This window comes from Stegodyphus dumicola, chromosome 4 (assembly GCF_044657685.1).
Source record: "Stegodyphus dumicola isolate Sdum_Otavi_A_Nest chromosome 4, ASM4465768v1".
NCBI classification, from domain to species: domain Eukaryota; kingdom Metazoa; phylum Arthropoda; class Arachnida; order Araneae; family Eresidae; genus Stegodyphus; species Stegodyphus dumicola.
The window spans coordinates 21,171,130-21,193,355 of NC_140771.1; the positions used below are offsets into that span (position 1 = coordinate 21,171,130).

The 22,226-nt window shown below is 34.5% G+C and overlaps 1 protein-coding gene across 1 annotated transcript in view; it reads right to left on the reverse strand.

Moving 5' to 3' along the window:
* LOC118187884 (uncharacterized) overlaps positions 1-22,226 on the reverse strand; it is a 307,145-nt gene that overhangs the window by 50,013 nt on the left and 234,906 nt on the right. The window contains exon 3 of the mRNA XM_085814610.1: positions 14,180-14,315. Coding sequence (XP_085670736.1) covers positions 14,180-14,315 — 136 coding nt within the window. The remainder of the gene's footprint in view (positions 1-14,179; positions 14,316-22,226) is intronic.

Consider the following 22,226-nt stretch of genomic DNA (forward strand, 5'->3'; position numbering starts at 1 on the left):
TTTAAAAGTTCCGTGTATTTCTAAGTATTTTAAATACTGTAATGCATTAAATACAAAATACGAAATCTCAAATCCAGTGCTTAAAAATGCTTGAACTATAAGTAAGAAATGGTATTTACTTACAAATTCTATATAAATTTTAAGTCTTAATATCGGGCAACATGAATGCTTTTTCTTGATTGTAAAAGACTGAGCTAATGCATCTGGTATCAGTAGAGAATATGTTTGGGTTTATATAAAATGTGGTAGCGCTTGCTATGACGAAATGCTTTTTAATAGAGCATATATATGAATTAATTTTTAATGTTTCTTTTAGAAATAGATGCCGTTAAGAAAACGTTTAGGTTTAGAAACATTTAGGCTATAATTTTTTTTTCTAAACATTTAGGTTATAAATGTTACAATTTCCAATGTAACTCATTATTTATTAATTATATTGTCTTGAAAATATAATGAAAACTATTACCGTTTGCCCAAACCTTTACTACTTAACTGAAAGTATGTGTGTGTGTAATTATGGCAAAGCCTCGAGGGCTATCTGCCTAAGGGAAGGGATGCCTTCGTGGAGGACTTTCTAAGGGAAATTGGCTCGTATACACGTTACACATGGGGAAAACCACGAAAACGCCCATGCAGCCAGCCCGTTCGCGGGATTCGAACCTCGGACCGAACTACCAGTGTTCAGCGACTTTACCGCTCGGCCGCTGGTGGGCTAACTGAAAGTATGAAATACCACTGAATTGTCCATTTCCCTTATTAATGTGAGTTTCGCTTGCTTGTATGCCTTGCAGCGTTTCTTTGTTGTGGTGAAGGAAATGCAATGCAGATATAAACGTGATTACAAATGTTCGATTTTATTCAAATTGCATTTCTTTCTTTGTATCGAGGAGCGGCGCAGACCTTCGCCGTTCCTCAACCAACTTAATGTTTGAAAGCCAATAAAGTAGTTTGGTCAACATTATGATGTCTGAGGTTTCTTGGGTTTTACACTGAGGGAATATCAAGCCAATTTACAGTCCACTATTTTTAAACGACGGAACGTACAACAAATACACCGAATGCACTTTATTTACGATAACATTTTAATCACAAATTTATAATCGAATTGCCTACAGTAATGTGTAATTCTGAATCAAGCAAAAGTTTCAGCTACATTAGTTAAATAGATTTATTAACACAGGCTTAGTATTTGAGAAACAGCGAAAATAGCATAAATATATTTTGTATAAATTTACTCAAGTTAATCATTTGAATAGCAATGACAGGTATTCCATTTTACTGCGCAAGAATTTACGCACATAAAGCAGAATCAAGAGAGTCTTCCGGAAAATGTAGCTGAAGGTTCAAAGTGTAAATGGCTTTAAAAGGAACATAAAAATAAAACAAAAACGAGTTTGGAAGACTGTTCCTGAAGAGGCCGGGATTTATAACACCTGTGGGTAATAGGGGTTTAATACACCATAAATAAACTTGTAGTATGTATGCGAAAAGGATTATTATGAATAAGAACATTCAACTGATTTGCACGTAAGGACCTGGCAACGCAGTAAACGCCTGGCTGTATCCCATGTGGACTCTGTGAAGAGTAGATTTCTGGATACTTAGCGCGACAACAAAAGAAACAAATTGGTATAGACGACACCCAAATTGTTATTAAACGGTTATGCTCACATCACTTTACCTTATCATATCCATATCCGATCTACACTTGTACCGAACACTGAGTACCGAAAATGATAAATTCAATACAACTACGTGTATAAATGATTAAAAAATATTGATTAAAGAAAAGACTCAGACATATCACTCAAACTTGAATCTATTATGATTTATAGAATCAGAGCAATAGCTAAATGTTTTCTATATTTTACGCGTACGACATCGAAGTGGCAAATAGCATCCTTTAAATGATCATGAACCTACTTTATAAAGTTATTACATTTATTCCTAAAGAAAATGTGGCATTTCATAACCATGTCACATCATGTTACTATGTACGGCGGTCCTTGATATTTGCAAATTATTTCAGTAACGTAAAAAATGTATGACACAGGTAATGAATGAACCAATTCGAATGTAAGAAAACAAATATGTTTCCATAAGGACAAATATATTTCCAGAAATAGAAGCCGTTCAGAAAACGTTTACGTTTAGAAACATTTAGGTTATAACATTTTTTTTTTCTAAACATTTAGGTCATAAATGTTATATTTTCAAAAACTATTTTTTGAAAATGTAACATTAAACTGCAATTTTAAATAATTCTAAATTATTTAAAAAATGTAATCTATATTAAAAATTTTGATTTTTTTTGTGAACTTGGAAATTTTAAATTTAAAAATATATAGTTTCATTACAATTCTTTTATGACTAATATTTTCCAAATTACACTTATGTCCATAAATTAAGAATAATGCAAAATCAAGCAAAGGAAGAGTTTGAAGCAAAACATATTTGACTTATTTGTAAAGCTTATTTATTAAACAAAAGGTAAGGAGCAAAAAAGATGTTATATGTTTGATATTATTAAAAAAATAGCGATTTTTTCTCCCTGGAGCAAATTACAAAAAAAAAAAAAACTTATTTACAAAAAACCAATATTACATGGTTGGTATGATTGTTAATACATTGTATATCCCCCAGACGATGCAATACAGTCTGTCCAACGCCTAGGCATGCTGAGTATCTAATTATCGATCTGATCTTGGGGGTGTTATGTCGAGAATTTCAATTATTAATATGTGTTTCAAGTTATTATTATTCTAATAGGAATATGTTATGTCGAGAATTTCAATTATTAATATGTGTTTTAAGTTATTATTATTCTAATATTTTTATTTGTATTCATGTGTATTTTAATGTGGAAAAAATGTATTCTTAGACTCTTAAGGTGTTGTTTAAGTTGTTGTTCTTGAGTAGGAATTGTAACTAAGGCGGGAAACGGTTGCGGGAGCCATTTGGTTTATGGCCTTTTAACAATGGAGGCAGTAGAGGGTGTGTATTGTCGCCCGCTAGCTAATGCGTGTGAAACGGAAATCGTTTTTCCTGTCGCTTTGTTAAAGTTTGCAGTTTTCTTACTTCAAGACACTGGGAGGTGTACTAAGTTAGATAACTGGATGCTCGTAAAAGCTAGTTTCACTTGTTAGTTGGATGGTCTACTTCTTTTTCTCACGTTATGTGTGCAGAGGTTTTTCGGATTTCATTGTCAGATTTTCTGGTGTTTGATTCGTCATGGGTGTGTCTTTTTCTCAATTTAGATAACATAAAATTCCGGCATTGGAAAGATTTAATTTTATGATTTTTTTTTGAAAGCCTATGAACTCACAGAGTCGGAGAAACAGAGATTTCCTGGGTGCTTGCACCAGGCTAGAGATCATTCTGATTCAGATTTTTGAGCGAAAAGGAAATGGAGAAGCAGAAAGTTTTGCGGGGCGAGCGACTTGTACATGCGGGCTGCGGGATGATTGTAGCCGAGTCTGATTTGAGTGAATTTTGAGCAGCCGCGATGTGAAAGAAAAAAAAAAGCGAACGAGGGGCGTTTTGCCCTGCTGCCGGCTTTGCCGTGCGGCCGGTTGCCGAGGCAGGAGGACTTGGGTTGCGTTTTTCTTTGCTCTAGAGCAGTGGTGCGCAAACTAGGAGTCGCGACCCCTGTGGGGATCGCCAGAAGTTTTTTGGGGGTCGCCAAATTTTTATGAAATGCATTATGCCTGCATGCTGCATACCATACAGTGTACATATAAAGAGAAATGCGCCGTCACTCGCTGTTTAATTGCAATTTCTTTGACCGTAATGCGTAATGTATGTAAAGTGTGAAAACGCAAGTTTTTCATTCCGGTAGAAAGCGCCCTCTTCGCGTTAATTCGCCAGTTTTACTAAAAAGCGCCTATTTGACTAGACGTTAACCGCAGGGAAAGGGGAAAAATTCGCTTCCGTGATCAGCCAATCAGATGGCGAGGTACGCGGTGTATCTGATAGTCAGAGTGAAGACGTCAAGTATTCCCATGAAGTTGTAGCATGTAGCAGTTGGCCTGCAATAGTTTTAGTTTATCCTCGAGTTTTATCATGTGACGTTGTGTAATTATGATTTTTTTATATTTTTATCGGGCTTTGCTACTCTTTGTTATCAGGTATGTACTATCATTAGAGAAAGATCTCTGTTAATTTTATTGAATTTATCGAAAAAAAATGATAAAATTTTATATATTATTTGTTTTAGTTTAAATAATTTAACCCCTATCTTCATAATGGATAAATGGGTAATACGTACACCAGGTACATCTTCAGCTAACAAACGAACAAATACTGATGAGGAGTCGCAAAATACTGAACTAAATGCCCGATCTAAAAAAATAAGAAAATACAATGAGGAATTTATTAAGTATGGTTTCACATTTTGTGTTGCTGATGATGAAGAACGCCCGATATGTGTCATTTGCAACGAAAAATTAGCAAATGAGAGCATGAAACCAGCTAAATTAAAAAGGCACCTGGAAACTAAACATAAAGAATTTCAAAATAAACATGCCGATTTTTTTCAAAGACGAGCTGAAAATCTAAAAATTCAAAGTGCACATTTAAAGAAATTTACAACAATACCTCAGAAAGCATTACGAGCTTCTTTAGAAGTTTCTTATCTTATAGGGAAAACAATGAAACCCCATACAATTGGAGAATCACTTATCCTTCCTGCAGCAACTAAGATGACATCAATTATGCATGGCGATAAATTTGGAAATGAACTAAAAACATTACCATTATCAAGACATACCGTGTCTCGGCGGATTTCTGAAATGTCACGAAATATCGAGTCAGAAGTCATAAAACGCATACAAAATTCATCTGTATTTGCTTTACAACTGGACGAGACTACCGATATTACTAAAATGTCACAACTAATTATTTACGTTAGACTAGACTAGAAGAGAAACACGCTAATGTGACAATCAAAATCGTAAAAACAACCTTGTATTTAGCGTAAGTATAATGAAACACTCAATCGATTTCGAGGGCAGCTAAAGGTCCCTCTTCATCAGGAGAAAGAAATACCTAGAAAGAAGAAAATAAAGGAGAAGGAGTCTCAGAAACACGTGGTCCTTATCAGCACTGCACGTGTTTAAAACTGGATTTTCTTGTCCTTTATGCTTGAGCAGATAGCCTGGCTCAGTAAAAGTAGGCGGCCAGTGCAACTCTGATTAAAAATCCAGTTTTAACCACGTGCAGTGCTGATAAGGACCACGTGTTTCTGAGACTCCTTCTCCTTTATTTTCTTCTTTCTAGGTATTTCTTTCTCCTGATGAGGAGGGACCTTTGCTGCCCTCGAAATCGATTGAGTTTTTCATTATACTTACCCTAAATACAAGGTTGCTTTTACGATTTTGATTATTTACGTTAGATTTATTTTTAATGAAGATATAACAGAAACGTTTTTATGTTGCAAAAGTTTGGAAGGAAAAACAACTGTAGAAAAAATATTCGAAGTAATAAATGAATATTTTGAAACAAAGTCCCTTACCTGGGAAAACTGTGTTGCGGTTTGTACTGATGGTGCGGCAGCACTAACAGGTTCGAATAAAGGGCTCAGAGGCTTAATTCAGAAGGTGGCACCTCACATGGTATTTAATCACTGTATGATTCATCGACAAGCTCTTGTTGCAAAAGATATGGATGAAGAGTTGCACAACATATTACAAGACGCTGTTAGTTCAATTAATTACATTAAATGCAACAGCCACAACAGCCGTCTCTTTTCAATACTTTGCTATGAGATGGGCTCAACGTATCAGAGATTACTGATATACACCGAAGTCAGATGGCTTTCACGTGGGAAAATACTACGACGGATATTTGATTTGAGAAATAAAGTGTACATGTTTTTAATCGAAAAGAAACATAGATTGGCAAGTTATTATATCAATGAAGTTTGGCTAGGGAAGCTGAGCTATTTAGTTGATAGTTTCGAAAAACTTAACGACTTAAATTTGAGCTTGCAGGATGAGAATTCAACTATCATAACTTCAGCCAGTAAAATTCAAGCTTTTAAGAATAAGCTTAGTCTCCGGTAAACTGAGCTGAATAAAAACAACACCTACATGTTCCCTTGCTTTAACGATTTTATCAAGGAAAATAATATAGAAATATTTACATTTAAAAACATCATTTCCAATCACATTGAAAAGTTAAAGGAAAAATTTTCGAGAAGGATCGAGGATTTTCCTGAAAACGATCTTGGTTAGATTCGTGATCCATTTTCTTACTCTTCGAAATCAATTTAAGACTCAGCCTTGCCAAAAATTTTGGCTATCCGTGGAAAAACAATATCCCGTTTTATGCAAGAATGCCATCAGATTGTTAATACAATTTGCATCAACGTATTTATGTGAAACTGAATTTAGCAAACTAGTTTCAATAAAAACTAAATACCGCTCGCGTTTAAACCCTGAAGATGATATGCGAATTGCAATTAGCAATATACATCCAAACACCGATGAGATAATTAGAAACTTGCAGCCACCTACATGTCATTAAAGGGCAATTTACTGATTTTTGTGTTATAGAAAAAGTATTTTCTTAAAGTTATAAATAAAATTAATATGAGTTAGATATGATGATGTTTTTATTCAATGAAACGAAAGAAATGCGAGAAATATGCATCGTATTTGTGAACATTTATCTCTAGGGGTCGCCAAAAATATTCTCTCTACAAAAGGGGTAGCAATCGAAAAACGTTTGCGCACCACTGCTCTAGAGAATTCTTTTTCTGCGGGATGTTTAAAAGTTTTGTGTGTGTGTGTGTATTATGGCAAAGCCTCGAGAGCTATCTGCCTAAGAGGAGGGATGCCTTCGTGGAGGACTTTTTAAGGGAAACTGGCTCGTATACACGTTACACATGGGAAAAACCACGAAAACACCCATGCAGCCGGCCCGTTCGCGGGATTCGAACCTCGGACCGAACTACCAGTGTTCAGCGACTTTCTTTACCTTAAAAGTTTTTTTTTTTTTTTTTTTTTTTTTTTTTGCGAGCTGCAAAGAGCATTTTTACTGAGAGCTGATTGAGACTTATAGAGAAAAATCTACCAAGAAAATTTAGCACAGATTTTCTCTCTTCACCTGAATCACCGGTTAATCTCCAAGAGCCTTTTTCCGAAACATTCAGCATAAAATGTTGCCTCGCCGCTTCCAAGATGCACGTGGTTGTGCTAAAAACTGGTGCATATTCAGCTACCTGTTATTGAATTGAAATATATATCCTTCTGAATTGGACTATTGGTTCCCACCTAATGGACAGTTAAAGCGATTCCTGGCTGTTTGAAGAATTATTAGACTGTTATTTCCACTCGGAATTCCTAATCATTTTTAGACGGTTTAGAAAGGGTTGTCACCGAAAGAAAAATGGGCTTGGCTCATTTCCATGTGGATTGAACACTAAGGATCTTGCAATCAGGAAAAACTGTTTTCCATCTGTGAGTGAAATTTTAAGTATATTTTCTCTCTCTCTCTCTCTTAGTTTTCCCGAATGCAGAACAGTTAATAATGATTTATCTACCTGTATATTGTTATTGCTTATATAAATTAAATATTACAGTTAGAAAAATTGAGAAGTTATTTATAATTTCAAGTGAATGCCAGTTTTAGGAGGATTAAATTTTGTTACACCTACTTAATTTGAAAAAAAAATAATGTTAATCTTAATTAATGTAAGCTGTAATTTGGTGTAGTATTATGTGTTATTTTGGCTTAGAAAAATATGTGGCTGGATACTGATCAGTTATCCATTATTTAATTATATAAAATAGTCAAGAATTTAATAAATGTGTGTTTAAAATTTAATTGCATTTGGGTATTTATGTTGTGTATATTTTACTGTGGTCTGTCATGTCCCTCCATTTGTTTGAGCCGGAAGGCTTTTAAGAAGCATAGAGTAATTAATTGAATTGGGGTTATTGATATTTCCTTTTACATAGGTTACTCACAACGCAAACCTAAAGGTCAAATTGTACTATACCACTACACGATTGACTGATAGATTTACTATACGAATGTTTATAAGAATGTCGAAATGATACATGAATATTATGAAATATATTTTGAATGTGAATTATTTGATATTTGAATGTTTTTAATATTTTTTGCGTTAATTTTGTATGGCACCGTGAATCAAAGTTTAAAGTATTAAAAACAAAAATTTTCTATATAACAGGGGATATTACACTACTCAAAAAGCAATGCTCTCCGTAGTTCCGGTAGACATGTAGGAGGAGGATGACGGGCTGCAACTCGTCGGCCAAGCATGTCCCACACGTGCTCTACTGGATTCAAGTCCGGTGAGAATGCTGGCCAGTCCATATGGGTGATATCCTCCGATTGAAGGCATTCGCTTACGATGTTTGCAGGGTGACGACGGGCGTTGTCATCCATAAACGCAAATTGTGCGCCCATGGCGCCCCGAAACGAACATACATGTTGTTCCAGAATGACGTCCCGATAGATTTGGCTTGTCATGGTTCCACTTTTAACATGCAGGTCAGTTCTGGAACCCAGAATAATTCCACCCCAAACGAGCACTCCTGCACCACCGTAACGGTGTCGTTCAATGATGTTTTCTTGGTGGTAACGGGTACCTGGAGCTCTCCATATGAAAGTCCGGCGAGAATCAGACTACAAGCTAAACCTGGACTCGTCGGAAAACATCACACAAGCCCACTGTTGCGGTGTCTATAATGTATGCTCTCTACTCCAGGCTAACCGCAGGCGACAGTGAGTTGCAGTAAGTGGAACGCATCTGACAGTTCTGCGAGCATATAGACCAAAGTTTGAAATTCTCGCACCAGTGGTTGAAGAGAGCTGACGAGACAGGTCTGACGCTGTGCTCCGCTTGTTTCTTTTGGCAGTAACTGCCAAATATCTTTCCTCATTCGGCGTTGTAATCTGGGGCGACCTGTGCTGTAACATCTACTCACAGTACCATCATCTTGGAATCGTTGCCAAAGCCTGGAGATGACACTCTGGGCAATTCCACTTCGACTGATACTTCCAGTTCGTTACGCCCACATTCCACACGGCCGATAATTCTACCACGTAAAAAATCATCCAAATGGGTTCTTTGTGTCATAACTATTCGGTTATTGCACTGAAATGCTTATAAAGCGTCTGCGAACAATTTTACTTCTTTGCCTTTATATCACTCTCTTACACTCTCGTCATTGTGACGTACCATCGGTGTCATCTGGTTACTTCCTGAAATTTGCATATGATTCTTGAAAATGTGTGTAGTGATTTTACAGGTGATATATTTATTTTAGAGTTTCATTTCCACGTGACTCCGAATTATCCTTAATTAATGGACATGAGTGTATTTCAATTAACTTGCGCAAGATATGCTTAACAGTTGCTTACATTGCGTGATTTCTCTAACCCAAATTCACTGACCCATAAAATATTTATTTCGACAAAATAAAATATTTCGTCATTTTGCTATGACGAAATGCTCTACTAAACTGCATTTCGTCATAGCAAGCGCTACCACATTATATAAACCCAAAATATTCTCTACTGATACCAGATGCATTAGCTCAGTCTTTTACAATCAAGAAAAAGCATTCATTTCTCCCGATATTAAGACTTAAAATTGCAAATGTTCTCTCGTATTCAACAATGAATAAGCGAATAAATTATTCATTATTTTAAGAATGAATGTTAGTTTTTACTTCAGGCGGCAGGTTTTGAAAATCAATCAAATCAAGAAAATCCTATCCACGTTGTCTTGATTTTGCTGACTTGAATACAGCAAACTCGGGAACATCAGTATTCTGGATACGTTTATTTGTGTAATGGCTGTAAAGAATAAATCCAAGCAAGTAATGTACACCTATCCAATGTAGTAAACTACGAGATTCAAATAGCCCCCCCCCGCCAGAAGAACTTTCAACTTTGCAGTCTAATGATACTATTACTAAAGTGATCGGAAAGGTTTGTTAGCCTATCCTTTAAAATACTCTCCTGTATTTAGGTTTATTTTATGTTTTCCAAAAAACCTTTTAGTTTACTTGTCAAGTTACATATAAGACTTCTTACAGTACATAAGGAAGCTACATGAAACGAAAAATATTATTTTTTCCTCTTTACGTTCGTAAGATTTCGAGGGGAATTTATTTACTATCATACTGCTGTTTAATCCCAGAAAAATATATTAATATTTTTACTAAAAGCGATTATATTTAAACTAATTGCTTTCTCAACTTGCCCTTAGGTTACTACAATATTAGCTGAAGAACGATTCGGATTTGCTTTTAATTAAGTCCACTTGAGATGTTTCTTTTGAAGGGATTTAAGGAAATAAAAGGAATAATATTTTAATCTGACTGAATGTTCCAGGCTGATTGATTCCGCTTTTTGTTTACATAAGTGCATGTTTTGATAATTGCTTAATTTAACAATGAATATCATTATTTCTTAAAATATTTGAATTTAAAGTTAACCTTCTTTTAATTTAGAGAATTATTTGTTTGTTAGTTTTAAGAGAATTCACTTCTTATAAAAGATATCATTCCTGTTGTAGGAATTTAAGGAAAATTCAACAGTAATACTTCTTCCCGTAATTGGAAATTTTATTCTATTTTATTCCTGATATATGATAATAGAATGTACCTTAATATTAAAAAATGGGGTGGACATGTATATATGCATTTTGAATTTCTGGTTAAAGAAATCGAAATCTTGTAATTTCTGTTGCATGCTGTGATACTTGCATCTTCATTGTTCTTGGTGATTACAACACTGCACAATTTAAAGCGTAAAGTAAGGTGATAGGCTTATTGTTTTATATATCATTTTGTAATGAAGTGTAAGACTGATTTGTTTCCAGCGAAGAGGCCTTAAGTTAGCGAAGAAATTATTAAATTTATTTTTAAGTTTGGCAACATGAGACCTAAACTTGAGTTTATTGTCAAGTGCCATGCCAAGGTACTTCTTTCCAGTATATGTTTTAATCAAGTTATGTAAGAGTAAATCCTCATTAGTTTTATCATCATTAGACTTTTCTGACTTGGTCTAGCTCAGCAAAGCGACGATGAAATCAAGAGCTTAATTTTCGATTCTAAATGTTCTCTAAAACTGTGGCTATTGCAATTAACCTGCACCTATTCTAGACGAAACTCCGGATTCTAGACGAAACCAAGGAAATAAGTTTCGTCCATATATGCTTTCCAGTAAAAGGCTTTTAATTTGCTTCGCAGACCTAACATTTCAGGAACTCTGAGATCAAAAGTCTTGTGCTGGATCTTTATATCTATCTTTCCCTTACAATCGATGTTACAGCGTGAGCCTTTTTCATTGCTCTAGTGTCAAAGATGAAAAATAAATCGGCATACGCGTTAACAACAGCGGCAAGTTGTGGCTACTACTTGAACGATTTGAGCACATTCTTCTTGATATCTTTGGAGCACCTCCACCTTTAAATGGATTTTTTATTACCTCCTCATTTAGGTTGACAAGTTTATCACATAAGCGAAGGAATGTTTCTTATCACAAACACCTCTATATGTACTGTTTTTCGTACTTTAATTGAGCAAAGATCTTCTAGTTTCGGTGCACCTTCTGTGATTCCCGCCCGTAACAGTCCATTTCTAATTACTTTTATTTCCAACTCTTATTCCCCTGTCTGGTATCAAATATATTCTGACCACTCCTTAAGACTCAGTTGGCAACTGCCCGTGAAGAGATTTCACATTCCTTGAAATAAGATCTACGAGTGTCATCGGAACCTTAGATGGACTGAAATATTGTGAATAGTTCTCCTTAGAATACGAACGACCTTAAAGTTGACATACAGTGCAATTGTTGACGGTGCCATCTTGCATGTTACTAAGCATTTTGCAATACTTTCACTTCAGTATTTATACATAAATCTTGCAGCAGCATTCTGACTTTGACTCCAGTCCCAACATTTTTGCACGGCAGTAGCTTAATGTTTAGATGTCCAGCTTTAGAGTTCTCGCATATTTTTACGTTCAGAAAGAACGAGAAAATCCTCAGCCGTCTTGAATTGTTCCGTTTAATATGGATAATATCACGCCAAGACATTTTACTTAACTGAAGGTAAACGCATCGCTACTAGACTAAATCTTTTCGAACTACTCTTCATCAAGTCGGATGAAATTTGAGCAAGCAATTTCAACGGGCTGCCAGCCTTCTTTAGTTCTTCTAGTGATAGTTCTTCTTTAGTTCTTCTAGTGATACCATAGACATTCTTCGCAACATCACTGGCCCATATTGCTCCACATCTAGGCAAAGCTTCTAATCATATAACTTCGACAACTCGCCACCCCACCAGTCTCTGAGTCATTAAGACAGCGTAATTTTTGGATCTGGATTCGATCCCAAGCAAACGGATGTCTGCATATTTGACTTTCAGAGTTTTACTTAAGAGTAAAACGAATACGAATCAGGTTTCTCTTGGAAGCCCTCAAAGAAGGCATTCCTGGCCTTAAGTGGATAAACCTAGAGTGTTTTGCCACAGTCGAGAACCTGTCCTAAACGATCTACAAATCGCTATGTTTAATGAATACATTTCAACCCCATATCACGATAGCCCGATCTTCGCATTACTGGCGTTTGAAGGGGTGAGTATTCTAGACAAACTCACATAAGAGCAAGTACTCACATATGATAGCACATTGGCACTTTTCCTCTGTTATGTATGAAAACAATGCAGTTATTTCTGAACTATGTGGCTTGCATAAATTTATAGGACTTAATGTGACAGTTACTTACTATCAAGAAAAGTGAGAGTGAGTGTGAGTATTAAAATTTTAAAACTGTACCCTTGTGCTTTGTGTTTCTTCATGTGCCTGCAAGAATCATTTTCATCAAGCATCAAGGTGATGTTATGAAGCTTAGCAGATGCAATACTGAAGTTCTAGTTTTGGAAAAAGGTGCACTATTTTTTGTATTATGTATTTCTTGTCTAAATGTACTTATATAAATATTTTAATTATGTCAAGAGTTTTTAGATCCTGCATTATGGGCATTTTACTATCAAGAAAAAATCCTTTATTGTAAGTTTATGACGTAATATATTAGTCATACTGTAATTTGTACGACAGAAATTAAGAGAAATAGAGAGCGACTCTTGCATCAATCAAATCACCTTTTCTGCCACAATTGTTCGATTTGTAATGTCAGAGTCGTTATAACTATTTAGTATACAGCAATTTACTCGAACCTTTCATTTTCATAAATCCGAAAAGTAACAAATCATATAATCATATAATTTACTTTAATGGGGTTATTATACCTGACGACTAGACCAACTGACATGGTTTTTGTAGAACGTTAGTTGCATATGAGTTTGACTAGTTACGTAATGAACAGAGCCTAAATAATTTTATTCCTTTTTTTCATGGTAAAATAAATAATTCCTTCTTTATCATAAAATCAGTAATGCTGCTTCAAAAATTATAATTGTTTTTGCGTTCTGATTCGTTAAGTTTCATTTTAACACTTATACAGTGTAGATGTGGAATACTATAAATTTTCACATTTGATAGCTGATATAGTTATACTATAGTCATCCATATATAGTACACGTCGAACATTTATCCAGTGATTTGTAAGTGATTTTAATCAAGTGATTCGTAAGCGAAGAAGATAGTTTGTTTTTTGATGAAATGAAATCGTTTGGAATCTAAACTAGTCCAAATCTTTCTGGTTTTCCTTCTATATATATATTTAGAGGGAGCCAAATAAGTTACTTTTTTTCAGAAATAACGTTTTTAATTCCCGATACCATTTAATTTTTAATGAATTTAGACGTTTTTGGATTAACAGTAAAATTGATAATTTCATCTGTTATTAGTTATCAATGATGTCCGCATTAAAAATATAGCAGCAGCATGCTTCCTTAGATTTTCAAAACTTTAATAATTTTCATCTGATAATTTTTTTAATTTATAATATGCACTCTTAAATTTATATTTTTATAATACAATGAATATTTTATTTTAAACTTTGATAACTACAAGTTATGCTGCCATTGATAGACAATCTTCTTAACTTACTCAGGAATCTGCTGTTATATATGGACATTTTAATGATAATTCTGCGTATTAGACTTGCAAATGCAACTGAAGTATATAAATATTTTCTAATAAAGCAGTAAATAGCAGACAGGAAATTTACTCACCTACAACTTCCAAATACCCTGTAGTCTGAACACATCTGAAGTATGGTTTGTCAGTTGACACTTGACACGTATAATTTCCGGTGCTTTCGAGACTCAAGTTTCGAAGGTAAACAGTACTTTTGCCAGATTTTAACATCTATAAATAAAACATAAAATAATTAATTAAGATGTTAAATTAAATATGTTACTTATTTGCAGTAATCATCATTTAATTTAATTGATTTTAATGTTACCATCCGGCTATTCTCATAGGATTCTCTGAAGCTTAGATTTATAATCTGCAGCTGATATATTATTTATAGAGATTAAAAGGCTAATATCAAATAAGCAACGATATCTCGCTAACATAAAAGGTATGGATGAAAGGCAAGTTGGATTTGCTAGGAAAACTAGGCTCCTTGATGCACTGCATCTGTTGAAAGTGCCTTATCTCAGAAAAGATAATACAGAACTGTTTAAATCTTGTAGAACTGTTTGAAACAAAAACGTCCATTATTGTTTAATGAGTGATGAAACAGAAATAAGAGAAGAAAACAATTTGACATGCATGACGAGTGTGAATAATACAAAATTGAACATATAACTTGTTGTTTACAAATGTTTGTTAGTTCTCTGCCCTTAAAAATATTTCTTAATAGCTTTCCTTTGTTGTGACAGATATTTATGAAGTTTATCGGCAGAAAAAATTAAGTTTTTCTTTTCATTTCGTTTGAGTATAAAAGCCTTAATTAACATTAAATTTCCGAAGCAATAGTTATGACAAAAAACATAACTAACAAATATTTTTTCAAATGCATTAAAATAATATACACCAGAAACTTCTTGAACGAGATCAGTGATACAACACCAACCAGAAAGTTTTCAGAAAGCAATCGAACCAGGAGCAATCGACCTGGGATCTCACGGCGTGGAATAGAATTATTTTCAGCGATCAATCTCAACGATTGTCTCAGCAACTTCTTCGAAATGAGCCTCAATCACCAGCGACGATGTTCCAGGACAACGGTGGGATAGTCACATGACTGTCGTCTGGCACATATGCCGACATAAGGAGTTTTGGATTAATAGTGGAATCCCTTTGTTATCATCCGTAATACACTTACAGCACAGTTACTACGACGAAATTCTACCACCGTAGTGTTTCTCTTTCTTTTAGGGTATATATTTTAACATAATAATTCCCTGTGTCTTCGCGCTTCTCTAGCATTTGCCTGGCCGGCATTATCGCCAGATCTCTCCTGAGCAGACCATGTTTTGGCTCTCATAAGCAGGCGTCTCCGACATTCCTGGATCGCGCCGATCTAACTCGGCAGCTAGATCGTGTATAGTAAGCAATCTCGTAGGAGACCATCTGCAAATTGCACGAATCAGTGCCCAGCCGCATAACAACATGCATCAGAGCCAAACTTAGGCTGACCCATTATTGATTTTTCCCATCTTGTAGCTACATTTTCTGAATAAAATATTATATTCCTTTGGTACTGTTGGTGTTCCGTTTTCAATACATGTAAATCACATCTACCGATTTTCGTCCCATTCGGATAATTGCTTTGGTTCGTCCTTTTTTATGTTATAGAATGTATGAAGGAGCTTTTACTAACTGAGCGTCAGGACAGATATTTGTGTGTGACCAGACTGTTGGGTTCGTAAGATTGGGTTATCTGGAGTGAGAGAATTAAACCAACCGGCTTATCTAGTGCTTCGTTAGTCTAGTAGTTCTCGCGATGAGAAGGGTGTGATCTCTTTTGAACAACAAAGCTCCTCACCCATTCACCGGCGAAAATAAGAACTAGGCGAAATTTGCCTCAAATTGCAAGGTAAAATGGAGACAGGTAATCTTTCAAAGATAATGCTTCAGGTGTGGAGCGAGGAATTTAGTGAATGCGTTGCAAATCAAGCTCAAGCTCTGTTATTGCTGAATGATGATCAAAGCTCCCGAATGCTTATCGAAAAGCTGCACAAATTTGTACTTACCAATTGCTTCAAACTCGTTTTGAAAAACATAGGGAAGCTTTGTTGCATAAAATCGTCTGTGACGAGATGTCGGTGCATCATTACATCCCAAACTTATGAGGATGCAATTATGAAGCAGAGGACAAAAAGGCGAAGGCAACTCCTCTTAAAATGCAAAAGTCTATTGTTTTGTTATAAAGCGTTGGCTAGGAGTTTTGGGATTAAATTTTCGCATGTTTGGTCCGCTCAAAAAAGCACATTTGAGCGAGCGATTTGACACTAACGGTTTTGTGGAAACGTTAGTTCGCATGTGTTTAGATATACACTTAGCTTCGCTCTACGATATCGAAATGAAAACGTCTACTGAAACGTTGGGAAAAAAGCATAAAAAACGGATCATATTACATAGAAAAATAATTTTTAGAAATCCAAATCTTTCGTACAACATAAATTTTATTAGCGTTTTGTCTCATTTGCATTTGATCGACCCTCGTAATATTTGAAAACAGGTGTTGTATCCTGAATAATGTTTTATTGAGATATTTTATTTCGAAATCATTTTGCTAAATTTCTGAAAATGCGAATATTAGGATAAACAAGAGCCGCTATAATAGCGTCATCCGGATATGCTTCTAAGTACACCACAGTGGCTCGCAATTAAGAGGAGAGAAAATACTTCACCGCTGTACCTTATCTGGAGAATTCCACTTTAACTCATTTCTATCATTTTTTTCTCTTCTTTTTATATTATTCCGAAAATCAGGAATAATAATTTTATATTCACCAGTATTTAGTTATCATATAATTTTCTTGACAGTATTCAAATTTTAATTTTCGGGTCATTTTCTGTATGCTTTTCTGTGCAAATATTTACATGTTGATATGTGTTTGCATTCAAACCAATACATTTCTGTTTTATGGTTTAAAATTTAAACATATGTTTTTGAAGCATCAAAGCGCGAATAAAATGTTTTGATTTTCAGCAATGTTCTAAATCCAATCTTTTAAGTTTCTGAAGTTTCCGGAAGCTTTTCATAAAAGGCATTTTATATGAGGCATAAAACCTGTGACTTAGTTCATCTGTTTATAAAACATTTTTAAACATATTTCTTGGAAATCACTAATTGAGTAAATGATTATGATTGCTGTTTTATTTCAGAAAATACAAATTAATATTATACTGCGTTAAAAACTGGAATTAAAATTCAGCCTGAGCAAGAAAGCTTAATTGGCAATGTTGAACATTAGATACCAATATAAAGTAGAACTTAACGTTCTTTTAAAAAGGAATGTCGGTTAAAATGAAGTATCTGAAGTATTAAGAGAACTTCCATTCTCTTATATACTTAACATTTGGCTCATCAACACAACACAAAGATAAAGTATAAATGACGTAAGCTGCCACATATGTAAGAAATTCACTGAACGTTTACCAATTTATTTAAAAATGTTGAAAGTTTACTACTGATTCTGTATGTTCTGTATTTTTAATGCAGTATTGTTAAACTTGTCATTTTCATTTAGTACGAAACTTTATGCTTTAAGATATAATAAAACTAAATGGTTGAACGTTTTGTTTAGAAATGATTTTGAATTAAGCATTTATGATTTTAATTCATTTTTATTAAGAAATGCAGCCCTTTCATAAAGTAGAATACAGTAGAAATATAAATATCTAGGCTACTGAGTCACAGCTCTGAGGATTATTCAGCAAAATAACTTAGCTAGAAACTCAAAACCGCACAAAGATCCATTTGCTAAAATTGGAACGAGAGAAAATATTAAAATATATGGAAAGAAAATATACATTTCAGAAAAATCCGAGTCCGTACAGAGTTGGTCTGTAATCCAAATCCGTCTTGGTTGGTCGTATTTGTTGAAATATATTATAGATATTTTTATTAGCCAATGCTTGATCTATGGATGATGTGCTTATAAAAACATACCAAACGTTTTCCGGCAGCAATACTTCCCAGGTCTCATAAAGTATGTATGATTCACGACTATGTTTCAAAACGCTGATTAGACTTAAGATTATTCACGATATTAATATCAAGCTTCAAGTTTCTGCAAACAATATATGATTCCCGGGTAGACGAAAAGTAGCTCTTTGATAGGAGGTGCAATATCAAAATCCTGCCAGTCCCTACATAATTACAGGTTAAAGAAAACCGTATCACCTTCTCTACAGAGTACATTGTACGAAACAATATATATAGTACCCATATAAACACCTGTATTGCGTACATCTAGATCCTCTAAATTACTTACAGCTTTTGCCATCGATGAGTTTTTAATTAGGTTTTATGAACCACCTTAATAGTGTATTCTATAAAAATTCTAGTAAGCTTTAACTGAGCCCTCAGGAGGTCTCAATGAAGCATTTCAATCCCATATCACGTAAATATTGATCATCTTTTCAGGGAAGGAATTAGGTGCCACGTACGTCCTTGGACCATCGTTCGATCTTTATTTAAAGGCTCGATTCTTCAACTTACCCACAGTATATTTTCAGACTAGATTTTTCTAGCACTTCTTGCAAATGTACGCATCGATTAACTATGTCAAATTCTACAGTCTAAGTATTTTCAAAAGGTAAATAATGCTATAAGGATCTACTGCAACTGCGATCCTGTCGCTTCATTTTTAACTGAGCGTTTCGTTTTTCTTTTTCTCCTTATTTACTTAACAGTAACGTGAAGCCGAATAGAATTTCTATATCACAATGGCAACATGATGCCTATAGCTATTTTTTCAAGCCAAATGATCTGCATAGCTTTATTATTTTGAAACTTAGCGTTTGACGATTATGATTACACTAAATATATGATACAGATTACATGTAGTGTAGTAACATGCAGTAATCAGAAACTGAAGTCTTAAACTATCGATTAATCAAGTAAGTAGATTTAAACCATGTGATAAATAGCAGCTTATGTGTTCTAATGTTTCCGAATGATTGGATCGGATTGGATTATTCAATTATGGAAAAACACACGAGAGATATCTGCCTAATAGGAGGGATGCCTTCGTGGAGGGCTTTCTAAGGAAAACTGGCTCGTATACACGTTACGCATGGCGAAAACCACGAAACCTCCCATGCAGCCAGCCCGTTAGTGGGATTCGAATCTCGGACCGAACTACCAGTGTTCAGCGACTTTACCGCTCGGCCGCTGGTGGGCCTTCTGAATGATTATTTGTATCTCAGAAAATATTTTTGTTTATTTTTTAGCTTTCTACAATTACAAGTTTAAGTCACAATTACAGTCGATTTCACAATTACAAGTTTAATGCACAACTTACAAGTCGCTACAATTACAAGTTTAATGCACAACTTACAGGTCGCCACAATTACAAGTATAATGCATAAATACAAGTCACCCAAACGGGATAGTAGTTTAGTAATTGACAGGTTAGATTCCGGGTTCGAATCCTGAAGAATGTATGGATGTTTGCAAATGTTTAGTATCTTGGCGGCATGGGGGGCACTTTAAATATATGGCGAGCCGAAAATCCTGTCGAGTGGTTTAATGGTAGGAGAAGAGGGGCAGAAGACCCTGAAAGCCATCTCTCAAGATGCTGTCTCTCAAAATATGGGGGAAACTGGGCAAAATCCTACTGTCACCTAAATGATGGCCAAGGCTTTTGCCAAAGACAGATGCAATTTTATAGTCTTTGCAACGAACATTTTCGTGGGCTTCTTCTGTTGAGTTCAGACAAGATTAGTCAGATCAACAACAAGATGTTAGTAATTAATTGTTTATAAAATTTAGGTCATTTAGTTCATCATCAAAGACTCAGAGAACAGGATGCGATTGGATTATTTGGATTTCGGGAAAGCACACTAGAAATTTTGCCAAGGAGAAGGATTTCGTGGAAGACTTTCTAATGGAAACTGACTTGTATTCAAGTTACATACTGGGAAAGCACTTAAACTGCCCATTCAGCAAGCTCGTTTGACGGGATTTGAATTAATTAGAACAGTCATGGTGTACCAATTCAATCTACTCGTCCCCTGTTGAGTATTATTCAGAGAAAGAAAGTAATATGAATTTTTCAGTTCCTTTATTATGTAAATTAATTACGAGTTTTTAACTATTACAGTGGGCCAGATCTAGAGACTTAAAATTGAATAATCAGAAGAATCTTTGATGGGAATAACATGATAACACTTATGGTGTCAATTAATAAATTACTCATAGTTCTGCCGTTTTAAATATGCGCATTTAATAATAGCTAAATACATTTAGAAGACTTACTTTAAATTAGGTATGAATGGATGGAATATAAATTAAATAAATATTTAATTATATGCAGGTATAGGCGAATTGCTTAAAAATTGTTGAAAAATCTGGAGTTTGTATTCAAGTCTTTAAGAAATAATAACTAACTAAAAACTTTTGGTAAATTTTAATGAATAAGAAATTCATATAATCACCGCTTATATTTTAGAAAGTGTCACCGCTATTGTTGCAGTCATACCAGCTGAAGAAAATAATCGTCACTCTCTAATATCATTTATTTGACTTTAATTGCTTATATTTCACTTTCAAATTGCAATAAATAAAATTAATACCTAATAAATTTACCTACAATATGTATCGAAATTTTTTGTACATTTAACATTTTATAGTACTAAGAGCAAATTTTGCACTTAAATTCTTTTAACAACCGCATGAGGATTAATTTGACTACTGCTCTAGTGATGTGAAAGAAAGGAAAGACGAGAAAACCTATAGCACACAAAAAATTAGAATATTAAATTTTGTTGATTAATACCGTTCATTCTTATAAAGGACTTAAATGCAATATTTGCAGGGAAAACTGCGAGGAGTAATTCAACCATCAATTTATGAATCAGAATACTGCATTGAAAAGTAATTCAACCATCAATTTATGAATCAGAAATCAATTCTTGATGTGTTTCACAAAGTTTGGCAAGATATGGTCTTAGGGTTTACAAATCAACGCACTCATTCTGGTATCAGGATATCCTCTGATGTAGATTTCATATTTTTCATTCCAGAAATTACTTATAGAGTTTACTTAATTTTTCTAAAGATATTTTCATTTTGGAACAAGCCTTTCCTTCATCTTCTCATTTCTCATCTACGTTGCCCTCTTAAAATGAGTTTCCAGATTACGGCTTATATAAACGAGGTAAAAACGAGTATTTAAGCTGAAGTCTGGATCACTTTAGTAGGACAGCGTGTTCTGCCTTTCGGCCACGTTGTTTGCTGCAAGTCTAAGCTTTCTGTTTCTTTTATACGTTGGCGAACTTAAAATAAAGACTAACTTAGTTGATACTGTGCAGCTTCGGCTATTTAATTTTATTTAAGATTCGAATAGTTTAAATTTTCTATCTTGAGATAAAGCTCAAGTGGAGGCGTCTTGTAAGCCCAAGAAGGGGCCCTCTCTTCATTTATTTTGAGTTGGAATAAAGAGTAAATTCAAGTTCACTTCATTGAACTTGTTACTTACAAGAATTCAGCGAATAGTCGCCACACTGGTCTTCGATACTCTAGCTCTCAGGGAACACTAATTTAGCTAGGATACTACATACTGACTTGCAAAAATAGACATTAAAAACACAACCAAGATTTCCGTATGTATGTTGAAAGTCTAAAAACTGTGATATCCTCATGAGTAGCAATTGCAGCAATCCAGCGGTGTCAAAGTCTGGTTTACAATACTCGCCATATATCTAACGACAAGAACATTCGGTATTACGCATTATAAGTATCTATAATATCGTTTAATAAGTTTTAAATGCCTTTAAATTCTGCACTGAATGAGAATATTCTGAAATTCAGAAGTCAAACAACAAAAATCAGCGTTATATTTGCAAAATTTTCACAGGACTAGTTTTGATGGTTTTACCGAACCACCATCCTCAGCTGCAAAACCGCAAATGAACAAGATAGGAAATAATGATTAGATAAGATAAGAAAGCCTGGACAAGAATAAGCAAGTGGCGCCATCTGTTGGTGAAACCAGAACTAAAACATAATTTCTTTAAAGGCCGAATATTCTGAAAGTTAAATTATTCATTGTCAGTTTAAGATATACTTTTAAGAAATCATAAGACATATGA